Consider the following 24,350-nt stretch of genomic DNA (forward strand, 5'->3'; position numbering starts at 1 on the left):
TAAAACCTTGGAGCAGAATACTATTAATTGTTATTTTATTTTGACGCGTATCTATCCCCAGAGATTGATTTATTATAAATAATTCAAATAAAACCCCGAGAATGTTGGTTTCTCTCGTTCGAACATACTGGGCTTGGATTTTACTTAATTAAAAATGCCAACGGATCTATGAAATAAAATTAGTTGGAAATATTATCTTTTAAACCGTGATGCGTCGAACTGTTAAGGTTAAATCTAACAATAATACACGCCGTATGAGACTGGCTGAGAAAATATTTAGATTTAGAAATTGAATTACTTAAAACGTTGGGGTTCTTTTTATTAAAAATCCCAGTTCTATTATGCAATATTCAAGAATCTTTTATCTATTTTATGTCTTTTGTTCAATAAGAAAAATGTATAAAATATTTTTCACTTTCTTAATTCTTTTTGTTATTGACACATTGATTGTATAAAGTCAAACATTGAAGGTTTTGGGAAACATTAAGCGGAAGTGCTGAGCTTGGAAAAAAATCCGTCGACATTATCTTATGCAAGATAAATATGATTTAGCGTAAATGGTTAAGCACTGCCTAGTGGACACACAAGTTCATTCTATGTATAAACATGAAGTCTATCGATTACACTTGCAAAACAACCAATCAGATTCGTTGGTTTCTAAAAAATATTAGCCGCTTTGATGTGCATAGACATTTTTAAAAATATCTTCTTTATTCTGAACATTAGATAATTCTAGAATTTTATCCCAAGATTCCAAGATAGTCTAGTTTTCTGTTTCTAATCCTTTCTCAAAATATACAAAGGATGATGAAACCATGTGGGGTCCCTCGGGTCACGTGGAGGTCAGTCTAAGGTCACGTATTAAGGTCTTTCCTTGCCGCTCTTATTACGTACAGCGATACAGACCCATATACTGGGACGGTCATTTCTCAGATAACTGAATGATGCGATTCAATTAAGAAGACAAAAAAAAATCCAAAAAAATATCATAAGTAAGCACTGATAAGTCGGTGTCTGATTTTCCCGTCAATTAATCCGTAATCCAGAATGGTGTTACCGATAAACTGACCACCTTTATAATTACACACGACATACATTGTACATCAAATAATTTTTTTCTGAAATATAAAAATGACGTAGAAGCACTTGAAGGGAATTTTGACGTATTCGAGTGCTGTTACTTTCACCATACTCGAATCAAACAACTGCTAATGAATCAATTAGACTGCACGGACAAAGTGTACTTTACAATTATATCTATCAGTTTACGACAAACGTGCCTACTATTTTAGAGTTCATCAATATGCTTTATGTTTGATCGATTTGTAACAAGTTCTCGATCCTCCAGAATTTAAGTAACTGTTATACATATCTTTACCTACGTTGAATATCAATGTCGGATTTCACTTGAAATTAATGTAAAATGATCTTATAAATCAATTTTAAAAAGCACTCGGTCCTGAAAGGCGACCATTTTAAGGTTTTGTAAATTTTGGGATCGCGAATTGTATTATTATTACATCTTTGACTGCATACTTGTGGTTGGTGAGTCAGGACCAGCTTGTGTGTTGGTATGTTAACCCCCTTTGTCCAGTCCTTCTGACCATCGGTCAGTGAAGGATCCTACGTTAGAACATCTGTTACTCTCCAAAATCTCTACAATGAAACTGACCACTCTTTCCGGCCACTCCCGTCCACCTTAAATGATAGCGATCACGCCTGACCGCTGTTAACCCTAACCAATCGTGTTCCCTGCTGTTCGGACACGTAAGGGGCCATTAGGTCCGTAAAATTGCCAGGCTATCATTGATGACTGTTCGACCTTCACCATTAGTCGCTTGACCTCTGGTACACTCCCCCACTATAGTACAAACATCAGTTGCTATCAGTATGATAAGGCATGCTACATCCATTTCAGGAGTACCGCAGTCTTTGTTCAAACTTTTATAAAATCTTGAAGAAACACCTCTAAAATTATTTCTCTTACGGAGTGCGTCTTATTTCACATTTTGAATGATATCTAACCCGAAGTATATAATCTAGAATGTATATACATAATGCCGTGAGGACTTGTAACATGTTAGGAACAATACCCTATCATACTGCTTCCTAACTGATTTCCATCCAGATAAGGCATAAAAGTCCCTCGAGTACTAATTAAAAAATACAACTAGTCAATATATACAATTTTGCCTAATGATGAAACTTCGACCGATTCCGTAAATATTTAACATTTAATTCACGAAATTACTGTGAAATAATTATTTTTCGTGGGTTTTTATTGTCTATATTACACTGGTACACTAAATCCACGACTTCATATGTCCGTAAACTGCTAAGATAAGTAAATTTGTTGAGCTATATTTATCCACGAAATCGAGTGTCCATGAAATAACCATTTTTTAAACCACGAAAACAGCACCACGAAAATATGTTCTCAAAGAAATCGAAATTATCAATCACCTAAACACACATCTTTGTATATGCTACACCACAAATACTATCCATTTCCGTTTAATTATTTGCATTTCACCAATGTTCAATCCAGTCATCTAAATTGATACTATTGTCTATCCCTCTTTTTAACTGTTTAATAATTTCTTCATAGTAGTACATACGTCCCTGGTAGTACCAAACAGTATAAAAGTTTTATAACTCGGTCACAATACTGTTAATTTCTACGAATGTTTCAGGGACATCGGTTTATAAAAGCTTCAAGTTTGTTTCCAAATTCCTCGTCAATCTATATTTCGTAATGTATATGTATATTTCTAACTGTATGTAAAATAACATGCTGTTTAAACTACAATATTATGTGATAAAAAGACACGCTAGTAAGTAGAACCTTTCAATACAAATTTAAAATTAGATACAGTAGGTAGACAAATAATGAATTCAACTGTACAGCTGTTTCGTTGTTCCGGGACATGACAACGATATAGTAATGACCATGTTTTGTATTGCAAATATCATATAACCTGATATTTTTACACGGAAATGTTAATTACTATCATGCATTGCATTTTTTCTCTCGCTCCTTTTGTTTTCCGTGAAACCTTGAAATGTCAAAATGTAGGTGAGTGCAAGTGCGCTAGCACTGTGATTCTATGAATTTCGCAATTTTGATATATTATGTGGAAGTTTCATCAAAGACATTCCGAACGAACTACTACTAAAACCTACGATACATGATTTAACTGTACGAACCTATGAGAGGTAACCGTACAAGCGGGTGTATCTCTGAGTGCCTACATTCTAAATTGCCTCACAGGGCAGTTTCTTTAGATAGGGATTATAGTCTTTTCCCGTAAAGTAGTATCAGTTCCAACAGGTAAATTTCTATGTAAGACTTCATCTGTTGGCACTCAGCAACTGGTTTTACGTGCATTTTTTTTCTTTCAAAGTTTACGTTCATGATACTTCTTTTTAATACAGGTATTTAAGGATAAGTTTAAACAATAGTCACATTTTAATTAATTTTATTCTCTATTACTTTACCAAGTATGAAGCAACATTTCATACATATTTAGAAATGTTTGAATCTCTTAGTTTTGATTTTGAATGTAATATTTCTGATAATTTTGTAAATTTTAAATAACAAATATTTGATTTATCAAATTTTATATATTGTACCTTGTTTTTGTGCACAAATGTATTGATGGGACCGAAAGTTAATAAAATTGAAACTGAAATGACTTTTTATGATTTCTCATTGATAAATTTGTGGATTTGATACCAATTAAAAGAAATTTGCTATTTCCTTAATCATTAATGACATTCTTTTTTATAACCTTCAAGCTCATCATCCCATCTTTAAAAGAACTTTTTGTGGAGAAGCAGGTGTAATTATCACTTTGTTGCTACGGTGAATTTGTTGTCACCAAGGGAGGAGGCACATAGCAGCTAAATGCGGTGAGTATCCAAACATATGTTGAGTATTATAAAACAATGTAATGTCACATCATACCGATCTTTTTTAAAACAAACCCATAATTTTTCTTCTCTGGCATGGCTAATTCTCAGTTTGACCTTCAGTTTGTTGAAAACACACTGGGTGGTCAGAACTTAATATACGATGGCAACACGTGTAGAGCTAACTTTACTCGTGTAGAGCTAAATTTACTCGTGTAGAGCTAACTTTACACGTGTAGAGCTAACTTTACTCGTGTAGAGCTAACTTTACTCGTGTATAGCTAACTTTACTCGTGTAGAGCTAACTTTACTCGTGTAGAGCTAACTTTACACGTGTAGAGCTAACTTTACTCGTGTAGAGCTAACTTTACTCGTGGTGAAGGGTTTATGATTAAGTCTACATGATTAAAAGATATGTAACATAATATATAATTTATAACCACTGATGTGTAACAAATTTCTTTCTTAAATTCTTATCCGAAGGAATAGTCACAGGCAGAGTTATCTATCCGTTTATTAAGAAAGATATTTTCAAAAACATCTTACGTGATATTAATATAATTTCTGGAGTTACTGGACTTGTGTGACCGTCTCTACCTGCCGTGCCCCAGTGAACTCCCGGAACCGGATACTCGTCAGATTTGGACATCATCCCCACAACCACCCTGCTAACCATGCCAACATGATGCCAAGAAGATTATGTCCTACGTCAGGAACCGATGCTAACGAATGTTCAAGTCCGAGACAATGACTAGAGAATATTTACTGCTGACTGACGATGGAGATGATGACCAAATCCTTGTCCTTGCCAATTCCGGGAACATGACAGACATTGCCGCTGCTGACAAGATCTACTGTGATGGACGAAGTTATGTAGTAGCTGATCCGTCGAGTCACCGTTGTACCCCAAAATACCCTAGTTTTATTACAGGTATATTTATCTTCATTTTAATCTACTTATATATGTTTTATTGCTGAATGAAATAAAACTTATTTATTTAGTATTTTTCATTAAATAATTACATTTTTACACTTAGTTTATGAAGGTTGTGAGAAACATATGTAAATCTCAGGTAAAAATCCAGGTAAGAAAAGGGCAGCTTATATGAAACAGTATATAATTACCTTGACATTGTTTCCTAAAACAATACCATCCTATTGTTAAACAAAATGTTGGCACTCGGAGAACATCCCGTACGAGCAAATTGCACAGGCTCTCGGGTACATTTGTAACTCGGTGAAAGTACAAATGTAAACTAAGTTTCGGTGAATACTCTTCAAGAAGGAACAACACCCGATATCTCTCTTATTCGTAGTGAGTTGGACACAGTGAAAAAGAAGAAGGATGAGATCAATTCTATAATTTCGATCTACAATGCAGGTCTATGAATAACAATCTGGAGTTCTATGAGTTCGTATAAGGTGAGGAAGAGAATGGTGATACTGATCACAAGCACAGAGACTTTCTTCATTTTGAGTTAGGTATTGATTTCCACATCGAGTTAGATATTGATTACTACATCGAGTTAGGTATTGATTACTACATCGAGTTAGGTATTGATTTCCACATCGAGTTAGGTATCGATTTCCACATCGAGTTAGGTATCGATTACCACATCGAGTTAGGTATCGATTTCCACATCGAGTTAGGTATCGATTACCACATCGAGTTAGGTATCGATTTCCACATAGAGGTAGGTATCGATTTCCACATCGAGTTAGGTATCGATTTCCACATAGAGGTAGGTATCGATTTCCACATCAAGTTAGGTATCGATTTCCACATCGAGTTAGGTATCGATTTCCACATCGAGTTAGGTATCGATTTCCACATCGAGTTAGGTATCGATTTCCACATGGAGTTATGTATTGATTACCACATCGAGTTAGGTATCGATTTCCACATCGAATTACGTATCGATTTCCACATTGAGTTAGGTATTGAGTTAGATATTGATTACCATATCGAGCTAGGTATCGATTTCTACATCGAGTTAGGTATCGATTTCCACATCGAGTTAGGTATTCATTTCCACATCGAGTTAGGTATCGATTTCCACATCGAGGTAGGTATCGATTTCCACATCGAGTTAGGTATCGATTTCCACATCGAGGTAGGTATCGATTTCCACATCGAGTTTGGTATCGATTTCCACATCGAGTTAGGTATCGATTTCCACATCGAGTTAGGTATCGGTTTCCACATTGAGTTAGGTATCGGTTTCCACATTGAGTTAGGTATTGATTTCCACATCGAGTTAGGTATCGATTTCCTCATAGAGGTAGGTATCGATTTCCACATCGAGTTAGGTATCGATTTCCACATCGAGTTAGGTATCGATTTCCACATCGAGTTAGGTATCGGTTTCCACATTGAGTTAGGTATCGGTTTCAACATTGAGTTAGGTATTGATTTCCACATCGAGTTAGGTATCGATTTCCACATAGAGGTAGATATCGATTTCCACATCGAGTTAGGTATCGATTTCCACATCGAGTTAGGTATCGGTTTCCACATTGAGTTAGGTATTGATTTCCACATCGAGTTAGGTATTAATTACCACATCGAGTTAGGTATCGATTTCCACATGGAGTTATGTATTGATTACCACATCGAGTTAGGTATCGATTTCCACATCGAATTACGTATCGATTTCCACATTGAGTTAGGTATTGAGTTAGATATTGATTACCATATCGAGTTAGGTATCGATTTCTACATCGAGTTAGGTATCGATTTCCACATCGAGTTAAGTATTCATTTCCACATCGAGTTAGGTATTCATTTCCACATCGAGTAAGGTATCGATTTCCACATTGAGTTATGTATCGATTTCCACATCGAGTTAGGTATTCATTTCAACATCGAGTTATGTATTGATTTCCACATAGAGGTAGGTATTGATTTCCACATCGAGTTAGGTATTGATTAACACATCGAGTTAGGTATTGATTAACACATCGAGTTAGGTATCGATTTCCACATCGAGTTAGGTATTGATTTCCACATCGAGTTAGGTATTGATTAACACATCGAGTTAGGTATCGATTTCCACATCGAGTTAGGTATTGATTAACACATCGAGTTAGGTATCGATTTCCACATCGAGTTACGTATTGATTTCCACATCGAGTTAGGCAAGGATTTCCACATCGAGTTAGGCAATGATTACAACATTGAGTTAAGTAATGTTCATCGCTCCGGCTAGTTTATATCTGGTACGCGGCCATTTTCAAAAAAAGAAATTGGACTGTCTCAGAAATCATTTGAACCTTTTTAAAAGCTATAAGTTGCAGTGGGGATAACGCTAATTCTTTTAATGATATTTGATTTAAATTTTCAGACTGCGAATAGTGTATGATGAATTCGATTCTTCCATTACAAATACTTAAGTAAAGAATGTTTTAAAAAGTGCCAAATTAGATGAATCTCCCGACATCGATAACATCACTTAACGAGACATTCGCTCTTATTCTTTCACAATTTTTAATATTAGTTTTTAAAATGGCGTCTTCAGTCTGGTCATTTTACCTTTGTTCAAAAAGGCGATGATACAAATAATTACAGAGGAATCACTTTGGTAAGTTGTTTATCTAAATTATTTACCTTCGTTTTAAATAACATACTCCTATAATCGTCTCAAAGATAGAAAAAGATTCAAAGATTTTATTCGTCATTCAGGCAACAAGAGCACGACATTCGATACAAATAGACAACGATATGATAGACACTATTACACACATTTCATTCAATGACATAATAAGGATTATATATTTCCCACGCCATACCATAAATCATAAAAACAAATAATGATATTCATTTCCATCACCACTGGAGCAGAGAGGCCAGATTCTATCTTCACGCTGTATTCTGGTCCATCGTACAGTTTCAATTGATAAGGACAAATTACTAGTTCTGGGCTTACAGCTAGATAGATGTTCTATCTGTAGGCTTGATCAGATAGTTTTTGAATTCGAAATGGTTTTTAAATATCGCATAAGTCTGCCCTCGTGAGGAGTGTTCTATATCAATTCAATCCAATTCAATTTTATTCCGTAAGTTTTTACAACTCATTGGATACATAAGCTTTTTACAACTGGCATAGCTAGTTTACGAAGATCGTTTTTGTTATCGACACTAAACAATGTATAAGTTTATACATAGAAGGAATTCGCAAATGAAATGGTTTTGTATATTTCTTTCTTAGATTTCGGTAATTCCTACATGTCAAAATAAAATGATATTCATCTACTCTGTCTAAATTACAACTCGGACAAACTCTTTGCTTTCGGTAAATTATTATATCTGCCAGTTTCAAAGGCCTAAATTATGTGCGGAAAGGCGAAGTTTACATAAACAAATTCGCTATTTTATAGAAATATCAGAATACCACTGTTGTATAATTTAATCACGCATTGTTGATTTAAAACTAGTTTTAGGAAGACTCTTACTCATAATACAGATTCTATGTTGTAACCATACATAACGTAGTCCTGTGTTATCTATTCGGTTTTTTAATACATGAAATCCATTTAAAATCAACAGATTCATTCCCGTGTAAACACAATATAAGTCTATACATTAAACTTGGCAGTTTGGTTCCACTTATTACTAATACATACCAAAACATTATCATTCTAGATTTAATTCAATACTTAGAGGGTATCTACGAATTCCATCATATTTGCTGTAGAAGAACGAAAGTTTCATGTATTTTTATAAAATTTTAGATGTAATATCTCCATGATACTGGTGTTTTTAGCCACTAAATTTCAGAGGAATACAACAGGATTGGTAAGATCAAAATATCAAACAACTACAACTGCAGGTCTAGTGGTAAGATATTTTTTTGTATAACCCTTACATTGCTTTTTGAGCTTGTTCAATGAGCTTTTTTTCTAGCTTTATAAAAAACAACAATTATAAATAAATATTAAGCCCAAAATATGTAACTGTCATGTACTTCCAATTGTTCGCCAAAACGAAGTGAATCGACGATTCTTTGCCTTACTTTTTCGTTTTTTCAAATATAACAACTTTTGTTTTCTGGAAATTAATTTGAAGTTTCCATGTTGTACAAAATGCTTCAAATTCATTGAAAGAGTTTTGTAAACCTCCGTCCGTTTCTGACATAACTACTGTATCACCAGTATGAAGCAGATTACATAAGTTAACATATATACCCATATCCTCCTGAAATAAAGTATCAATATAACAGAAGTGTTCAACGTTATTGTGCATGAGAAAATCTTCAAGATCTTTCAATTACAGACAAAATAAAAATGGGGAGAGATTTTCGCTTTGTTTTACCCCGACATGTCATGTGAAGAAATCAGTCATACCACTAGTAGACACGATTTGGTAATTAAGGTATAGATTTAATCATAATATTATATATTTTCTTAGTCGTTTTAACAACTTTTTCCTTACATCAATCCTCCAAATAATAAATAAACAAAATGGCTTTCCTTTTTTGAGAAACATATTGATATAAAGAATACACGGTAAAGATTCTGTTGTAGAATATCCTTTTCTGCAACCAGCTTGAGTATTAGAAATTAAGACAACTTCTTCAGAACTTGTTTAGAATAGCCGTAAATACGTTGCCAAGACAAGAGATTAGGGTAATAGATCGATAATTTTCAGGGTTTTTAGGGTCACCCTTTTTTAATATATGAGTTTTCCTGTTTCAATTGTCCATGCTTTTTGTACACAGCCAGAGTTCAATATATCATTATTTTTTTTTACATATATAGGTAATTATACAGAATGTGCGCTTCTTATATATTCGTTTAAAATACCATCAATGCCTGGGTTTTGATTATTCCAAAGATTAGCTATAGTTTGTCTAACTTTATCTTTAGTTACTTCACTATTAAAAATAAAATCAAATGCATTTTCTTTCATATCAGGAACATCAAACCCCATCATCAGAACTATTTAGTTTTTTTTTTAAATATTAAAATAATTCATTCACGGACGAATCGACGACAAAATGTACTTTCTTTGGGGAGCACAATAAATATCTACAAAAGGATTCGGCATCATTAAAAGGATATATACTTAACCGAAAAACGAAGTTTGGTCAACAAAACGTGAATTTAAAAAAAATGAACGAACTCTACTATAGCTGATGGGAGATAACTCGTATACAAAGTGTTTCTACCAAAAAGTTCTCCAGACATTACATTTATTAATATCATAAATGTACGTAAAATGTGATAAGAATTGTAACCTCTGTTTTAGTGTACGGTGACACATATAAGTTAATGAAAATAAACCAGTCACAGACATTTTTAACATTTCACTGCATTGCAATGATAAAAACTTAAAGAGAAAGTGAATAAAGATAAATAAATCAGCATTTCTCGATGTTCCAATCGGCCGGAAACTAAAACTAACCTTTCTAGTCATTGTTTATTTCTTTTATGATCCGTTGTTCCTGATCAAGCGTAGAGTGGAAATATCGACAGAAATCCAGTTTTCATATTTAGATATGTTGTCAAACTTGGACATATGTTTGAAGTCCTCCTTTTGAGGCAAAGATACGCCCACCATCCTCCCTTTCACGTATTTCTCAAACGGGTTTCATGAAGTCATCTGTATGGGTATACAGTCATTTGCATACATGTTGCTGTTTCACTTGAAATCCAATGCAACTAATAAATCCAGCCTATCGAGAGGTATTCATGTTTAAAATAACCAACTACACAGCAGTATTTTCTCGAAAAAGGCTGCAATATGGTGAGATTTTGAAGTTATTGTGTTCTGGTGTAGCGAATATGTTTTACATGCGTTCAATATACGTTACCTATATCACGATACACAATGATTTCTGATTTCATTAGTATTCGTAAATAAGTGTATTTTGAAGTGAACAGATTTTAAAGAACGCATTTAAGACTCTGTCGCTGTACACAAAGAATACGAAAGCAGATCAGAGCACGTCTTCAAATAGAAATCAAATGCGGTTTCCCTAGCAAGCTTGGATTGTCACGTGAACAAAGCTCTAGAAATCAATGTTCTCATTATAAAGTGCATCATAATTACAAACAATAAATCGAGAAGGCAAGTTACACAATGTATTGATAAATGATAGTTTATGTGGAATGTAGGTAGAGAGACAGACAGACAGACAGACGGACGGACGGACGGGCGGACAAACAGAGAGAGTCACGTTAAGTCAAACCGTTTGCTTTGGTTGACATGATTTTTAACTGATGTAAGCAAATAAGATATTACAAATAAGATATTATCATCTTTGCCTAATATCTGATAATCACATACGAGTAAATCTAAACTGAAATTATCACATAAAGGTTGTAATTGTCTTATAAATATATTTCGGCCCTGAGTGTATAAGGGACAAACACAAAGATAGTGCTAAAAGTCTTCACATGGGTTGACGCATCTACATTCAGCTGTATCACTTAAATTTTCTCTAATAAAGAGGTCGTAATCAATATAATCATGTATTAACCTGTTATAATCACAAAATAGACAAAATAGCCAGCTAGCTCTGCTTCAGAATTAATAAAAAATGTATTATCAATTCTTTCTTTACCCTCATGTACACGTAAATATCACAATGCCGACGTGTGTATGCTAATACTATCGTAAATCACCAATCAAATCATAGATATATTTTAGCCTTCGATCTCTCAGAATCTAACAAGTCCTTTAATATATACGCTGTTATAGCTGAATTGTCAGCTGGATCTGTATTGTTTACTTATTCATAGTACTTAATATCTACATACTTTTCTTTTAATAAGTTACAAATTTTGACACACACAGAAAGATATGGATCTGTATGCAAATGTCATCGTATGTAAATCTCTAAAACTGACAAGCTGAAGTCATAAAATGTTCTATACCGGCTATTTGCTAATTATTTTCCATTTTATACAAAAACAAACGTATTACATAACAGTAAAAGCTGTGTTTTTATCTACACATGTATCCAGAGATTGACATGCAAGTATAATTGAACACGATCCTACGATGGGGATTTTCCAGCCTCTTAAACAGTTTCAGCCCTGGTTTCTTTAAGAATGACTGATTGTGTTTAAAATAGATTGTTGTATCTTTACTATTTATTCTCTATACTTTCATGTACTCAATAAAGTCCCAAAGGTCAAGATCTCGATGTTTACTGCTTACGTCACAGCCCATTTAGTACTTTCCGGTCATTATTCGCCTACAATTTCCGCCATTAAACAATATATGTTATGTTAACCTCAAACCCAGGTAACAAATGATAATATACTATCAGTTAAGGACATAGCGAAAAAAACGGGATGATATTATATGTCTACCTTCTACACTATTGTTATGGTCAGTCAAAGTACGTAACACTTTGACGTCACGTGAACCACGTGACCAGTCACATCACAATTATCATTACTGAGTGGAATTGTTCTGCCTCTTATTTCACACGGAACCGTGGAGTAATGTAACTATGTATTAGAGCTATTATTTCCTGTGAAGTGTGATATAGATATGCATGGATACTGCACACTTTTTGGGTAAATAATGTATTTCAAAACTGTGATATGTATTTGCACGAGAATATGTCATTCTTGAAAGTTCGTGGTCAGACAAATAATTTAAGACTTCTGTACGATTCAAAGCCAGAAAAAAATCAAAATATTTCCATTATTTCCAAATACTCATGAAATTAAAAGTCTTTAAAAAACCGAAAAATGTGTTTTGATGAAAAAATAAACAACACATTTGCAAGTCCAAAAATATGGTTATAAATAATAGAAAAAAACACACATAAACAGCAACACCTGTAGCTACAACATAATTCCTTAACCTGTGCTGTAACGATTGTATCAACCAAATGGAAAGGTATTGGTAGTGTACTTTATATGGACAAAGAAGATTTTTAAAATCTTTATACGTGAATTTTGATGTAAAAAGTATCAAGTTTAAAACATTGTAATTTCGGAAGAAATACCAATCAAAAGTTAAATCTTATTTAATTTCTGTAACACCAATTTTATACCTCTCGTAATTATGTATATCAAATAGGAGGGATGTGCACGTGGGTGTTAATCTGTATATGAAGGACTCGTACAATGAAATCAATCGCTATCAACAACCGGTGAAAAAAAAACTAATAAAATACCAACACTTCAACGTCGTCATAATCCAAACTCAAATTCAATAAAACTAGGGTAAAATATGACAGAAGAAATATTTACATGAAGACTAAGATAAGGTGTTCTGGAAGAGAAAGCGTCTTTTACTTCATCGACGACATCCGCCATGTAAAATTTGATCAATGCAAATAAGTAATATGACATTCTTAAATGAGCCCTCTACGGAAAAGAAGTTGAAGATGCCATTTGCAGCCAAAAACTAGTATTGCATACAACATTAGATATCTGCTAACATTGTGGAAAACATCTATTTTAAGAAATAAAATTAGCTGTATTTGCCTGATGCTCTACCAATTATATCCTATTAAAAGCTATAGTCATTTCAGGATCTGTCTAGTTTGGTTGGTGGAGGAAAGCCGGATTTCCCGGCGAAAAACCACTGACCTGCAGCAAATACCAGGTGACTGCCTCACACAGGCTTCGAACCCACGACCCAGAGGCGGAGAGCTAGTGATAAAGACTGCCAAATGACTCAACCACTCAACCATCGCTCCACTGACGTGGCTATCGAAATATCAGAACAACAATAGGACCAATGGGATTGTATCGCTCACCTACATCTTATAAAGACACGTTAATACTAATTTATTTTCTGGTAACTTTCATGTTCATCCAAAACATCATACCTCTTCTTTACAGTACACATATTGTATGTAAAGTAATGAAACTCAAGACAATGTTTTGTTAACTATCAACATACTGGGGCTAAGTTCTGGGAAAGAGACTCTTTATACAACTGCACTAGAGAAACACTGCAATCCGAAAAACATTGAAAAGAAATCCGTCTTAAAATAAGCAAAGTTCAGATGAAATTGTTACTTAAAGAAGCATAATTTTTCCAAAAAGATTTAGAATGTAACTTTTTTTTAAATTGATGGAAACAATAATTCAAGAGAATTGTAATACAATACTATTTAGCGGGCCCATCTCAATTTGGTTGTAGTTCTTTATATAGAATGTTGTACATTTTCCCATTATGGAGCATAACACTACCTAAAATAAAAGGGTTGAAATGTAAAATCACTTCGGAAGCACATCACAATTTAAAACTGACATCTCGCACACATAAAGGAACCTTGACCCTTGACCCTTGACCATAGTCGGAATACAAATTCATGACAGAGAGCACAATTCCATATTGTACTGGCACCATGAAATTTGAGAAAAAAGACAAACTGAGCAATTACAAAGTCAGGCAAATTTTATCTACAGACAAACAGATTCTAGTGTTACCAAGCACCCTCCCACCTAAACCTTAACTTCATTGCGAGGTTACAATTATGATCATCAGTCTTTTGAATATTGAGAAAAAGATGTATAAAGATTTTAACACACCAGACCTCTGTAACCATACAAGAAGGTCAAAGTCATTTAATTGAATAAAATTTATAACTCTTCATGACATGCCACAGTACAGGCTGGGTTGCAGGAATCATCTTCCTTAGAAATCTGTCCGCCCTAACATTGTAGCATACTTATCTAACCGCTATAACAAATTAGTTTTCGAAGTAAGGTACTTAAGGTGTAGTATTAAAGGGGTTAGGCTGTATGAACAAATCTTTGGTTTCTGTACTTGGAAACGCTTTCTATGCTTTAAAGAATAACATGAGACTAGCTAAGTTCGTTTTTACACCAGTACTTTGATATGTGATAATTGAAAATTTTGACATATTTCATGTTCGTTCCATTACAGGTGTCTTTTATCACTTCGATAGCCATTTGTAATCGCTACATCTATTTCTTGGTAAGTGTTGGATGGATCATTCTCAAATTTCGTAATATGTTTTACCTAAGTGTGTATTTTCTGTTTTGAGAAACAACGTTGCTGACAGTCAGGCAGATCATAGATGATGTTAACAGTTATTAGTACTGTGTTATTGATATTATGGTAAAATATTAAAGTTTTGCAATTGGGAATGTTGCCCATTTAGTACTGTACATGTTTACAGCCCAAACCCTGCTGAGGAAATCGAGGGCTCAAAGACAACCTTCTGGTTATGTGACTATCACCTGAAACTACATCATGGACCAGATTTTAAACACTTCAATTAAGTAATAACAACAAAAATCAATACAAAGTACCATATTTAATCAATACACATGATTATATAATGTAAATTGAAAAACTACAAAAAAATCGTATAAAATATATAAGCCAATAACTCAGCAGAGTGAAGAATTATCCTGTCACACACTCATGTTCAGTACAGAACTCTGAACAACACCCAGTTTTGGTTAATGTTTACATGTATACTACAGTCTTAAAGCAGTTCATTCTGTTTTTATATATAAGCTGAAATGTGCATGTGTGAGAAGGTGTGTATGATCTTTGAAAAACAAAAAAATAAATAGATACTTAATTACACAGCAAATGAATGTGAATCAAACATTTCATTCATATCAACAACAACATTTTTGATGACATTACCATGGAACAAAATACTACATTTTGCATCAGAAAATGTTTGGTAAATTAAATGATCATCAATCTTGTACAGAGTAACAGGGCATGACCTACACAGAAGTACTAGCCATATTGTGTAACATTTTCTTCAGGTTGGTAACATCAATAGAAGAAAGCTTTAATAACGCAACCAAAAGAAGTTCTGCATGTGACATTGATATATAAGTACATTGATAGACCAGGCTAGTACTCATGTGATCTACATGTACAGTAGCACCAGAATAATATAACAAGAACTGTCTTGTAACAGCAAAGCTATTGATGACAGTTCATGTATATTTCTATGTAAGTACAAATTTACACGTTTTAGGCCTAAAAACAGGAAAAATCATGTTTAGCATATTGATAACAGTTCTTATTGAATGTTGGAACTATGTAAAATCAACAACCCCTTGACTTTTTCATCTAGTACTGCTTGAAAAACCTTTTTAAGGTGCAATGACACTGATGTCAAGTTGACTATATTAGCAACATTTGAGAAGATTCTAAGTTCAAGAAGAACCATAACACAAGCAATATATAAAAAATATATTCTGAAACAACCCCGAACTAGATTATACAGGATGTAACAGAACAAATAAAATTTTCTAAAAAGTCTTCTATAGTCTTCTAAAAGGTCATAAAGTACTTTGGTAGTGTAGTTGCCATGTCACAAAATAAAAGAATTTAAGATGATGCAAAATAAGCACCAAAACTGCTGAGACAACAAGAAACACTGTATCATAAGAATTACCATTCAGTTTTTTCCCCCAGCACCACACTCATGATGATAAAATCTCATTATAAAGACGATATCTTTATTATCAAATATGACATATTTATCATTTATGCATCCAAGTCATAACGTTACCCTAAATTCATTTTTCTTTCTTTTCATGAATTTGTAATATAAAATATTTAGCTGATACAGTACCAAAAGTATTTCAATGAGTTTGTACATGTATATTTCAAAAGATCAGATCTAAATCAACTGAGCAAGCAAGGAATTGAAAATTACAGAATCTTTCAGCTGATACTGATAACTCTCAATAGGTTATAATTATAGTACCACTACCTGCCAATATGTAGTATTTCCCACATATCATTAAAATAGGGGAGTCCTAAGAACATTGTCCTTTTTTTCTCCTAATTCATGATTATTTTTTATCTACCGTATATGTACAAAAAATGAATGTATATAAGGTATGACAAATATTCTACATTGATTGTTAGATTTTTTGTATATAATGATTAGTAGTAAATACAAGTTACATGTTCTGTCCCTTTATATCTAAAACGCAGAAAAGCTAAATAATGTGACAGAATGAAATTCTTACAAAATTACCATACCATCTAATTCAATGACCAAAAACATTTTGACTGGCCATTACAACAATCAGCTCCAAAAAGATTTAAAGTTGACAGAAAACTTAGAGTGACAATGAACTTTACAGCATACTAAAGACAACAGGATAGACTACACATTTTGTAGAAAAAGTAGGTTGTGTTTTTAACATGGTTGTGCGAGTGATTCCAGAGGAAAATTTAAAAACAACTCAGCAGTCGGGGGTATGTATACTTTTCCAACAAACTTTGAACGTTTAGATAAAAAAAAAAACACCTTAATTGAATATGGACAAATGAACCTGCTCAGTTAAGATAGTGTAACAGAAGTCATTTTTTATCTAAATGCCTCCGCTAGGAATCGAACCCGGGACCCCTGGCTTACTAGTCTGATGCTCAACCAATCGAGCTAAAGAGAAGTTCTCTCTAGCCGAGTGGTATATTGCGGCTAGTATTTTACCAGGGTTACATACTCCCCCTCCAGGAAATAACTCGTCCTCGAGTTTCCAGGGGCTACAGCGATGCCGATGGGGCATGGCTAAGTACTAATCCCGGGTCCCTACATGGGCGCCAATGTAACAGAGGTCATTTTTTATCTAAATGCCTCCGCTAGGAATCGAACCCGGGACCCCTGGCTTACTAGTCTGACGCTCAACCAATCGAGCTAAAGAGAAGTTCTCTCTAGCCGAGTGGTATATTGCGGCTAGTATTTTACCAGGGTTACAATAGCAAATTATTCAATAAAACAAATAAGACAAGGAACAACAGGATCAAAAAGCACATGATCAGTTAACCCAAGGTCAGCAGTCCAAAGGTCAACAGAATCTAAGATTATCTAGATTGGTCAGATAAGCTGAAGAAAAACAGGCCAGCTCATCCAATCAGCAGTGTAGCTAGGTCTGGAATGGTAAAAACTTTTATCAGACTCCAGCATAGTGGCTCTCTGAAGCTGAGGTGACTCCGACAAAATCAAATATGCCATAATCAAAGATCTAGAGGTCTCCATATGCAGTTTAGTCCTGAAGCAAATTGTCCAAAATATATAAGACAAAACATAGGGATAAAACTTAGTATCTAGTAAAAATTGATAGTGCTTTATATGATTGAGTTGGTACCCTGCCAGCATCAGATGTTTTATAAAAAGATATAACTAGAGAAAACAACCATTTCCTCTCTTTAACCTTTCATATATTGACCTACAGTAAAGTCATGATAAAATAGCCATATTCAGTCCGTTTGATTGTCCCTAGATTAGAAATAATTCATCTGGTGTTATTTTAGCAGATTTCAGTTATGGATCTGACTTTTGACTGAAGTCTGTGATTTGTTACCAGCGATTTTAAAAACTATGTGTAATTTTCATTCAAGATATCAAGCCCAAGAAAATTCCATGCTGATTGGTAAGATTTTTGACTCTGGCCTTATTGATGTAAAATCGGTGTGCAAAATTTTCAGGGGGTAATGCATTTCAATATGGAGTCATCAAGGAAAAAGTTAAGTAACAAACAAAGGGCTATATGGCTAATTCTGGCAAAATACGATTACAAGTAACAGTAACCTAGACCCCACATGGTGGTAATGCATAACGGAGTAAAATTCTACAACAATGATGAAATGAGGATAGGGCAATAACTTAAGGCAATAACTTGGGACAGAGAGACATGCATTATATACTTACATATGCCTCCAGGATATTAAATGCTTGGGCATCATAAGATGGTATCGTGTACCACATATTTAAGCATACATATACATTCACCTAGTATTGGAAGCCACGTGAATATCAATGGTCAGTGAACAAGTTATAAGATGATGGATATTTCCACACCTAACCAAATTATTGATTAACACTATTAGCTATATAACTTGAGCGCAAGAACCAACATAAATACATATGGAAGGTATCATTTGATTATTAGATGTCTTTGTATGTTCAGTTGAAGCCTTGCCAGTCACTGTTAGCATCTGTGTCATCTTCAGCATCCACCTTGTAACAGTGAATACCATTCTTGATAGCAGGTACACCTTTTCCTTTCCCTAAAACAGAAATATTATTTTCATTTGTCCTCTATTGTGACTTTACAAGAAAATTCACATTTTTTTATTTGTCAGTATTAAACAATTCAACAAAGTCTCTGACATGAGGTATTTGAGGCTGGTATTTTATAGGAGATAATCTGTATGTGAAAACTAAGTACCCTATTCCCAGATTTCATATCACTGTAACAGGGCGTACTTAATGCACTAAGGTATACATATTAACATGTGTCCCTCCTGTGCTGGTGTCAAAACAAGAACATAGAGTGTAGGGAGAAAGCAAGTTGCAGGAATATTGACATATGCATGCCACTGGTGTATGTGTGGTATAATTGTGCACTCATCAGTCCTTTGTCACTATTCATAATGTTGCCAAACAGTATGAATGCATATGTAATCCATCCCCGGTGTCTGGTACTCTCTAGCACTACATTTATTCATCTGTCACTTGTGCAAGTGAAAGGGAATAACTACATTTGTACTACAGTGATAGTTTTGTATTTTTATAGTCTCTTGTGTATATATGGATGAGACACAATTCCTTGTGTGATGTATACTACAGAGACATAGCAAGGGTTACATCACTATTGTGTATGATCATTGTATGAAACAACACATTTCAAAAGTTCTTACAGTGTTCTAGCAAATGAAGGTTTTTTTTATCCAGCAATAAGCCCATGCCTGATAATAAGCCCACTATATCTACTTCTGTTCTTTGGAACATATACTACTTTATTGTCTTTAAATGTAAGTTCATTAACTCTTAGTTAATGTGTTGACTCATTGATACATTTACATGTGAATTCAAAGTCCTGGATTCATAGAATTTTGATGAGATTCACAGAATTTCAGGAAAAACCTTAAATTTTACATTGTGGAAACCATTTTTTTAGCAAAAATGTTGAAAATAAATGGAAAATTGATCTCTGTTGACCCCCTATCTTGTCAAATACTTTGATATGGATATGCATGAGTAATAACACAGAGGATGTAGAAAAAGAAATAATCCTTACCCATAACCCTGGCCTTGAACATTAGCTCCACTGTTTGACTTTCATCTGTGCTGCTTTTTATTGTCAATACTTCATTTACCAGCTTGTCCTTGATAGCATGAAATTCCACTTCAATGTTGTGGCCTTGACCTTTCAAAGATGAAAAAGACACATAATTACCTGGTTTCTCTTGTATAAAATATCTCAATTTCAGATTTCCTCAAGCCCAGATTTTCCTCAGCTAATGTCTCCTTGAAAATATCTTGTATGAAAATTCCTCAAGGGATTTCAGGACATCCTAGCTGATGCCTTCCTCCTGTTCCTTGAGAAAATTTTATACAAGCCGTTTTTGAGGAGATATCAGCTGAGGATAATCTCGACTTGAGGAAATCTCAAGTTGAGATGTTTTATACAAGTGGGGCCTGGTTTCTTTCATTTTCTTTGTATTTATAGAACCAAGACTTAACTTTATTTCAAAGCAACATATCATATGAATAAAAATACTTTTGTCAAATCCATTTCATTACCAAACCATATTTATCTATATTTTCACTTTCCTTATTACAGCACTGAATGCCTGTCATTTACAAAAATGTACACTGGAGCTTACGATCTGTTATTTCAACATTACTTCAAGCCATCATACAAGTATTTATGATTTTTTAATTAAAAGAACCACAAAAGCCAGCATTAGAAATCAATTCAGTTATAAACATGAATCACTCTTATTCCTACCATCTTCTGTAGGACTGTAGTCTTTCAGTTGAACATATAGGTTTTTAGACGGATCTGCAACTATGTCCTCTGTGAGGCGGTCACGGATACAGAATTTGACTGTGTAGTGGTGGAACATCTGAAGGAACCCAAGGTGTACTTCTATATGACCTTCATTCACATACTTAAGTTGAATCTCAAGGTCATGTGATTTAACCTGCTCTGCTTCAAAGTGAACATGTGCATGTTCCCCACCATCTGAAAATACAACATAAAAGGTACAATGTTACTCAAAGTTTTAGGTACAATAAATATAGCTAAATGTTCAATCTTTAACCTACAATGTATACACCATAAGTGTTATTCAAATTTATTAATGATTCAATGACTGGTTTAATTATTTCATTTGATGGTTCAGATGTACTGATAAATAGAACAGATCATTATTTTTAACAGGTGATCATGTTTTTATCAAAATACAAACACTTCCAATTCATCAGATTATAGCAGACTTGAACAGCAATTATATTTTCTAGAATGCACAATTTTACAAATAAATTTCACTGTAATCTACATGAAAGTAACATGAACACGGTTTAATAATTAAACAAAGTGTCCATCATCTATGTGTATCAGATAGGGTATTCCCTTTAGTTGTTATACACCTTTTGGATTGGATCAGGGAGACGACCTATCAATAATCTTTGTGTCATTTGTAACATATACATTACAACTCTGTATAAAAACTACATTTCTGTTAATATTTTCACAAGATGAAATAACTACATTAATAAATCAATTCTAAAGGCCTGGAATAAAAAATACACAATTCTATTGCATGAACATGTGTGAAAAAAAATCAGTCCATAGAATTGTAGAATGACTGAAGATTTCATTCAGATCTATAGTTATTATTGATTGAAGTTTATCAAATCAGAACTGATAGTACAAAACCTATATCAATGATGACCTCAATACCATTAAGTTAACAACAGCAGTTCATGTAATAATCAAATGCTTGCATTAGAAGGAATTAAAAGCATTCCTAAGTGGAAATGAAGTTGATATGGTGAAGAAAACATACTTGTGACCTTTGACCTACAACATATAATAATAATCATAACTTTAATCTGATTGAATGTTTATTTTCTTGCCCTCATATTATAATTACATTGCTATGGTGTTTTACTGATGTTGTTTGTTTGCTGACTGCATTACTCATGGGCTTTTTTGAAGCAGGATCTCAATGCAGTTACATGTGGCTTCTTCAATCACTGAACCTAAAGGAGTCCCTGGGCCTCTCAATTCAAAACTAAAGTTGACTACCATAAATTTGCCATTCTTTTACCATTTTCCAAAAATTAACTAAAATTGCTGAAAATGGCCTATTCATTGTTCTTACGCTCTGCTCCAAGGATTTTCCCTGTGTATAAGAGATCAATGCCCTATGAGATCCACTTGAGGTTGCAACAGCCAGCTGATTCCTTATTGATTTGAGCTCCCATTTTAATTTCTAGTACAATGACCAGAACATACAAAATGTCACTGTTGGCTTTTGACCTTTGACCCTGAATTCAAAGACCATTTGTCCTCTTTCCCCAGTTTAATTATGCTTAAGTAATGTTTTACCAAGTCTTAATGATACTGGATTAACGAAAAAACTGTATACTATATTTATAAAGATCTCTATTGTGACTGAATTGATATTATTTTAAAAAGTATCAGTAAATATTTGTGGCAAAATTGGTACCAAGCCACACTTTTTAGTGTTGTGTATTACTTTGAGAAACAACATTTCATCAGCTGGTCTTGAAGTTGCTCTAAACAAGCTGCATATACTTAGAGGTGACAGTTATATATAGTAGGAAAAGTGTCTTGTTATTATACACTATTCGCATCAAATTTCACTAAGTGACAATGTTTCACTAAAAGAAATGTCACAGAATATACATGTAGTGAATCATAGAATGAAAATGATGACATCACCAGCTGGTATATATAATCATACTTTATAATTATAAAATAATTTGGCCAAGCAAAATTTTGTAAATGGTCTTTACCCTTTTCACATTCAAGGATCAAGGAGTAAATAAAATGACAAATACCACACTGGCCTGGGAGGGGAAATGCTGAAATGGGGCAATACAATACACTTATCAACAATTAATTAGACTTGTACATATCCAGCTATGTGGAAAGCAGATAGACTTATGATATAGTGTATTCAGAAAAAATACTTTAAGAAAAAGAAATATCACATAACTGGCATTGCAAGGGCTATTATTGTAACAGGTATTAACCATATTTTAATATCTTATTTATATTTCCAAGAGATATAATTTTTCCAAAATATAATCACACTTAAAATTTGATCGAGGTCATATAGGTCCTAATTAAGTAATTATGATTACTTTGTTTTATATCCATCACCGCAAAACTCAAGTTGAGGTCGTCTTGTCTTCTTGCAACTGAGCTAGACTGTTACGATATCACTCCGGTCCAACAGATAGCAAGCACAAGATTTTACAACATTGTGATAGGATGTAAGTTTCCGTCACTTCAGATCACAGACGGCCTGGGACAGAGTACACGAAGGATATCAGTCGGTCGATGGCAGGACACCAATGGCAATTAATGGTGCACTCCAGTGACAAAGTATTTTGTTTCTCGTTCTAGCACGCGAATTCAATGATGTCCCAAAAGAACCAAATGATTTCAATTATGGATGACCTCTACGTAAGTAAACAAACATATTAACTGATGTTTACGAGAGTAAACACTCCCCAATGAACACCCGCGGTTACGTAGAAAGATTTCTGCAAAGGGGAATAACTCAAAGCAAAATTCCGCGCGAAATTTAACAAACTTATTGAGCTGATAAATTCAGTTACACAAAAACACACACCAGTAAATAAAAGGAAACTCAATAACTCACACAGACTCACGAAAACTACCGTACATGGAACATAAGACTGTCTAAACAGTTAAGAATACACTGCTATTTAAACAACCCACATTTACCAGTTTTACCATATTCGATACGTTTAGTGCTGAATGAAATCAAACTTAATTATTCAGTATTTTTTAAATTCAGTTTAATATCTCAGTTATATGACGATAGGTTGTGAGTAACACAGGTAAATCTCAAGTAAATATCAAGGTAAGAAAAACGGAGAACACCTCTTTGAAGTACATCAAAGGATCAAACTAGCCTTCTCGTCTTGACCACAAGGTGTTGTACATGGAACCTTCAATTTTGCTATGGCATCTTCAAGAGCTGTAGAGAGCGAAAGTAATTGTAATCCCTAAGGTGAAGAGGATGCAGCGTTACCAAAAGCGTGCAAAACAACGTCACTAAACACGAAGGGATGGAAAGGGAGTGAGATGTGTGGGTGTCTATCCCACTTCCCTAAGTCACTTATGATTATTAAAATAAATCCAAAGCGCTCGTCTAGAATTACGGTCGATCCGAAACAAAAACCAAATATTCCATCACTTCAGTAATTACTGTGCTGGATGATAAAATGACAGAAGCAACCGCAGAATATATGTGCATGATTATAGCAACGCATTCATAAAAGTCGCTAGAATACCTAAATTCGTCGGTGAGACGATATCCGGCAACGGGAGGAATCACGGAGACGGAACACCTGTCAACCAACCACGTAACACATTTCTTGTCTAACCAGTGATTGTTTATGAACACAGCGATATTGAGATCACAGACGAACTGGTTT

General features: G+C 34.0%; 1 protein-coding gene across 1 annotated transcript; it reads right to left on the reverse strand.

Moving 5' to 3' along the window:
• Positions 1–15,157: 15,157 nt before the first annotated feature.
• LOC132545349 (adipose-secreted signaling protein-like) lies at positions 15,158–23,397 on the reverse strand. Its single transcript, XM_060209026.1, has 4 exons — positions 23,025–23,397; positions 20,635–20,871; positions 19,921–20,049; positions 15,158–18,907 (listed from the first exon to the last, which is right to left on the reverse strand). Exons 1-4 carry the CDS (start codon positions 23,038–23,040, stop codon positions 18,804–18,806), a joined length of 486 nt encoding a protein of 161 aa, XP_060065009.1. The 5' UTR covers positions 23,041–23,397; the 3' UTR covers positions 15,158–18,803.
• Between the last annotated feature and the right edge of the window lie 953 nt (positions 23,398–24,350).

The sequence above is a fragment of the Ylistrum balloti genome, unplaced genomic scaffold (assembly GCF_031769215.1).
Source record: "Ylistrum balloti isolate Yb309-2 unplaced genomic scaffold, AGI_CSIRO_Ybal_v1 Utg369840, whole genome shotgun sequence".
Taxonomy (NCBI): domain Eukaryota; kingdom Metazoa; phylum Mollusca; class Bivalvia; order Pectinida; family Pectinidae; genus Ylistrum; species Ylistrum balloti.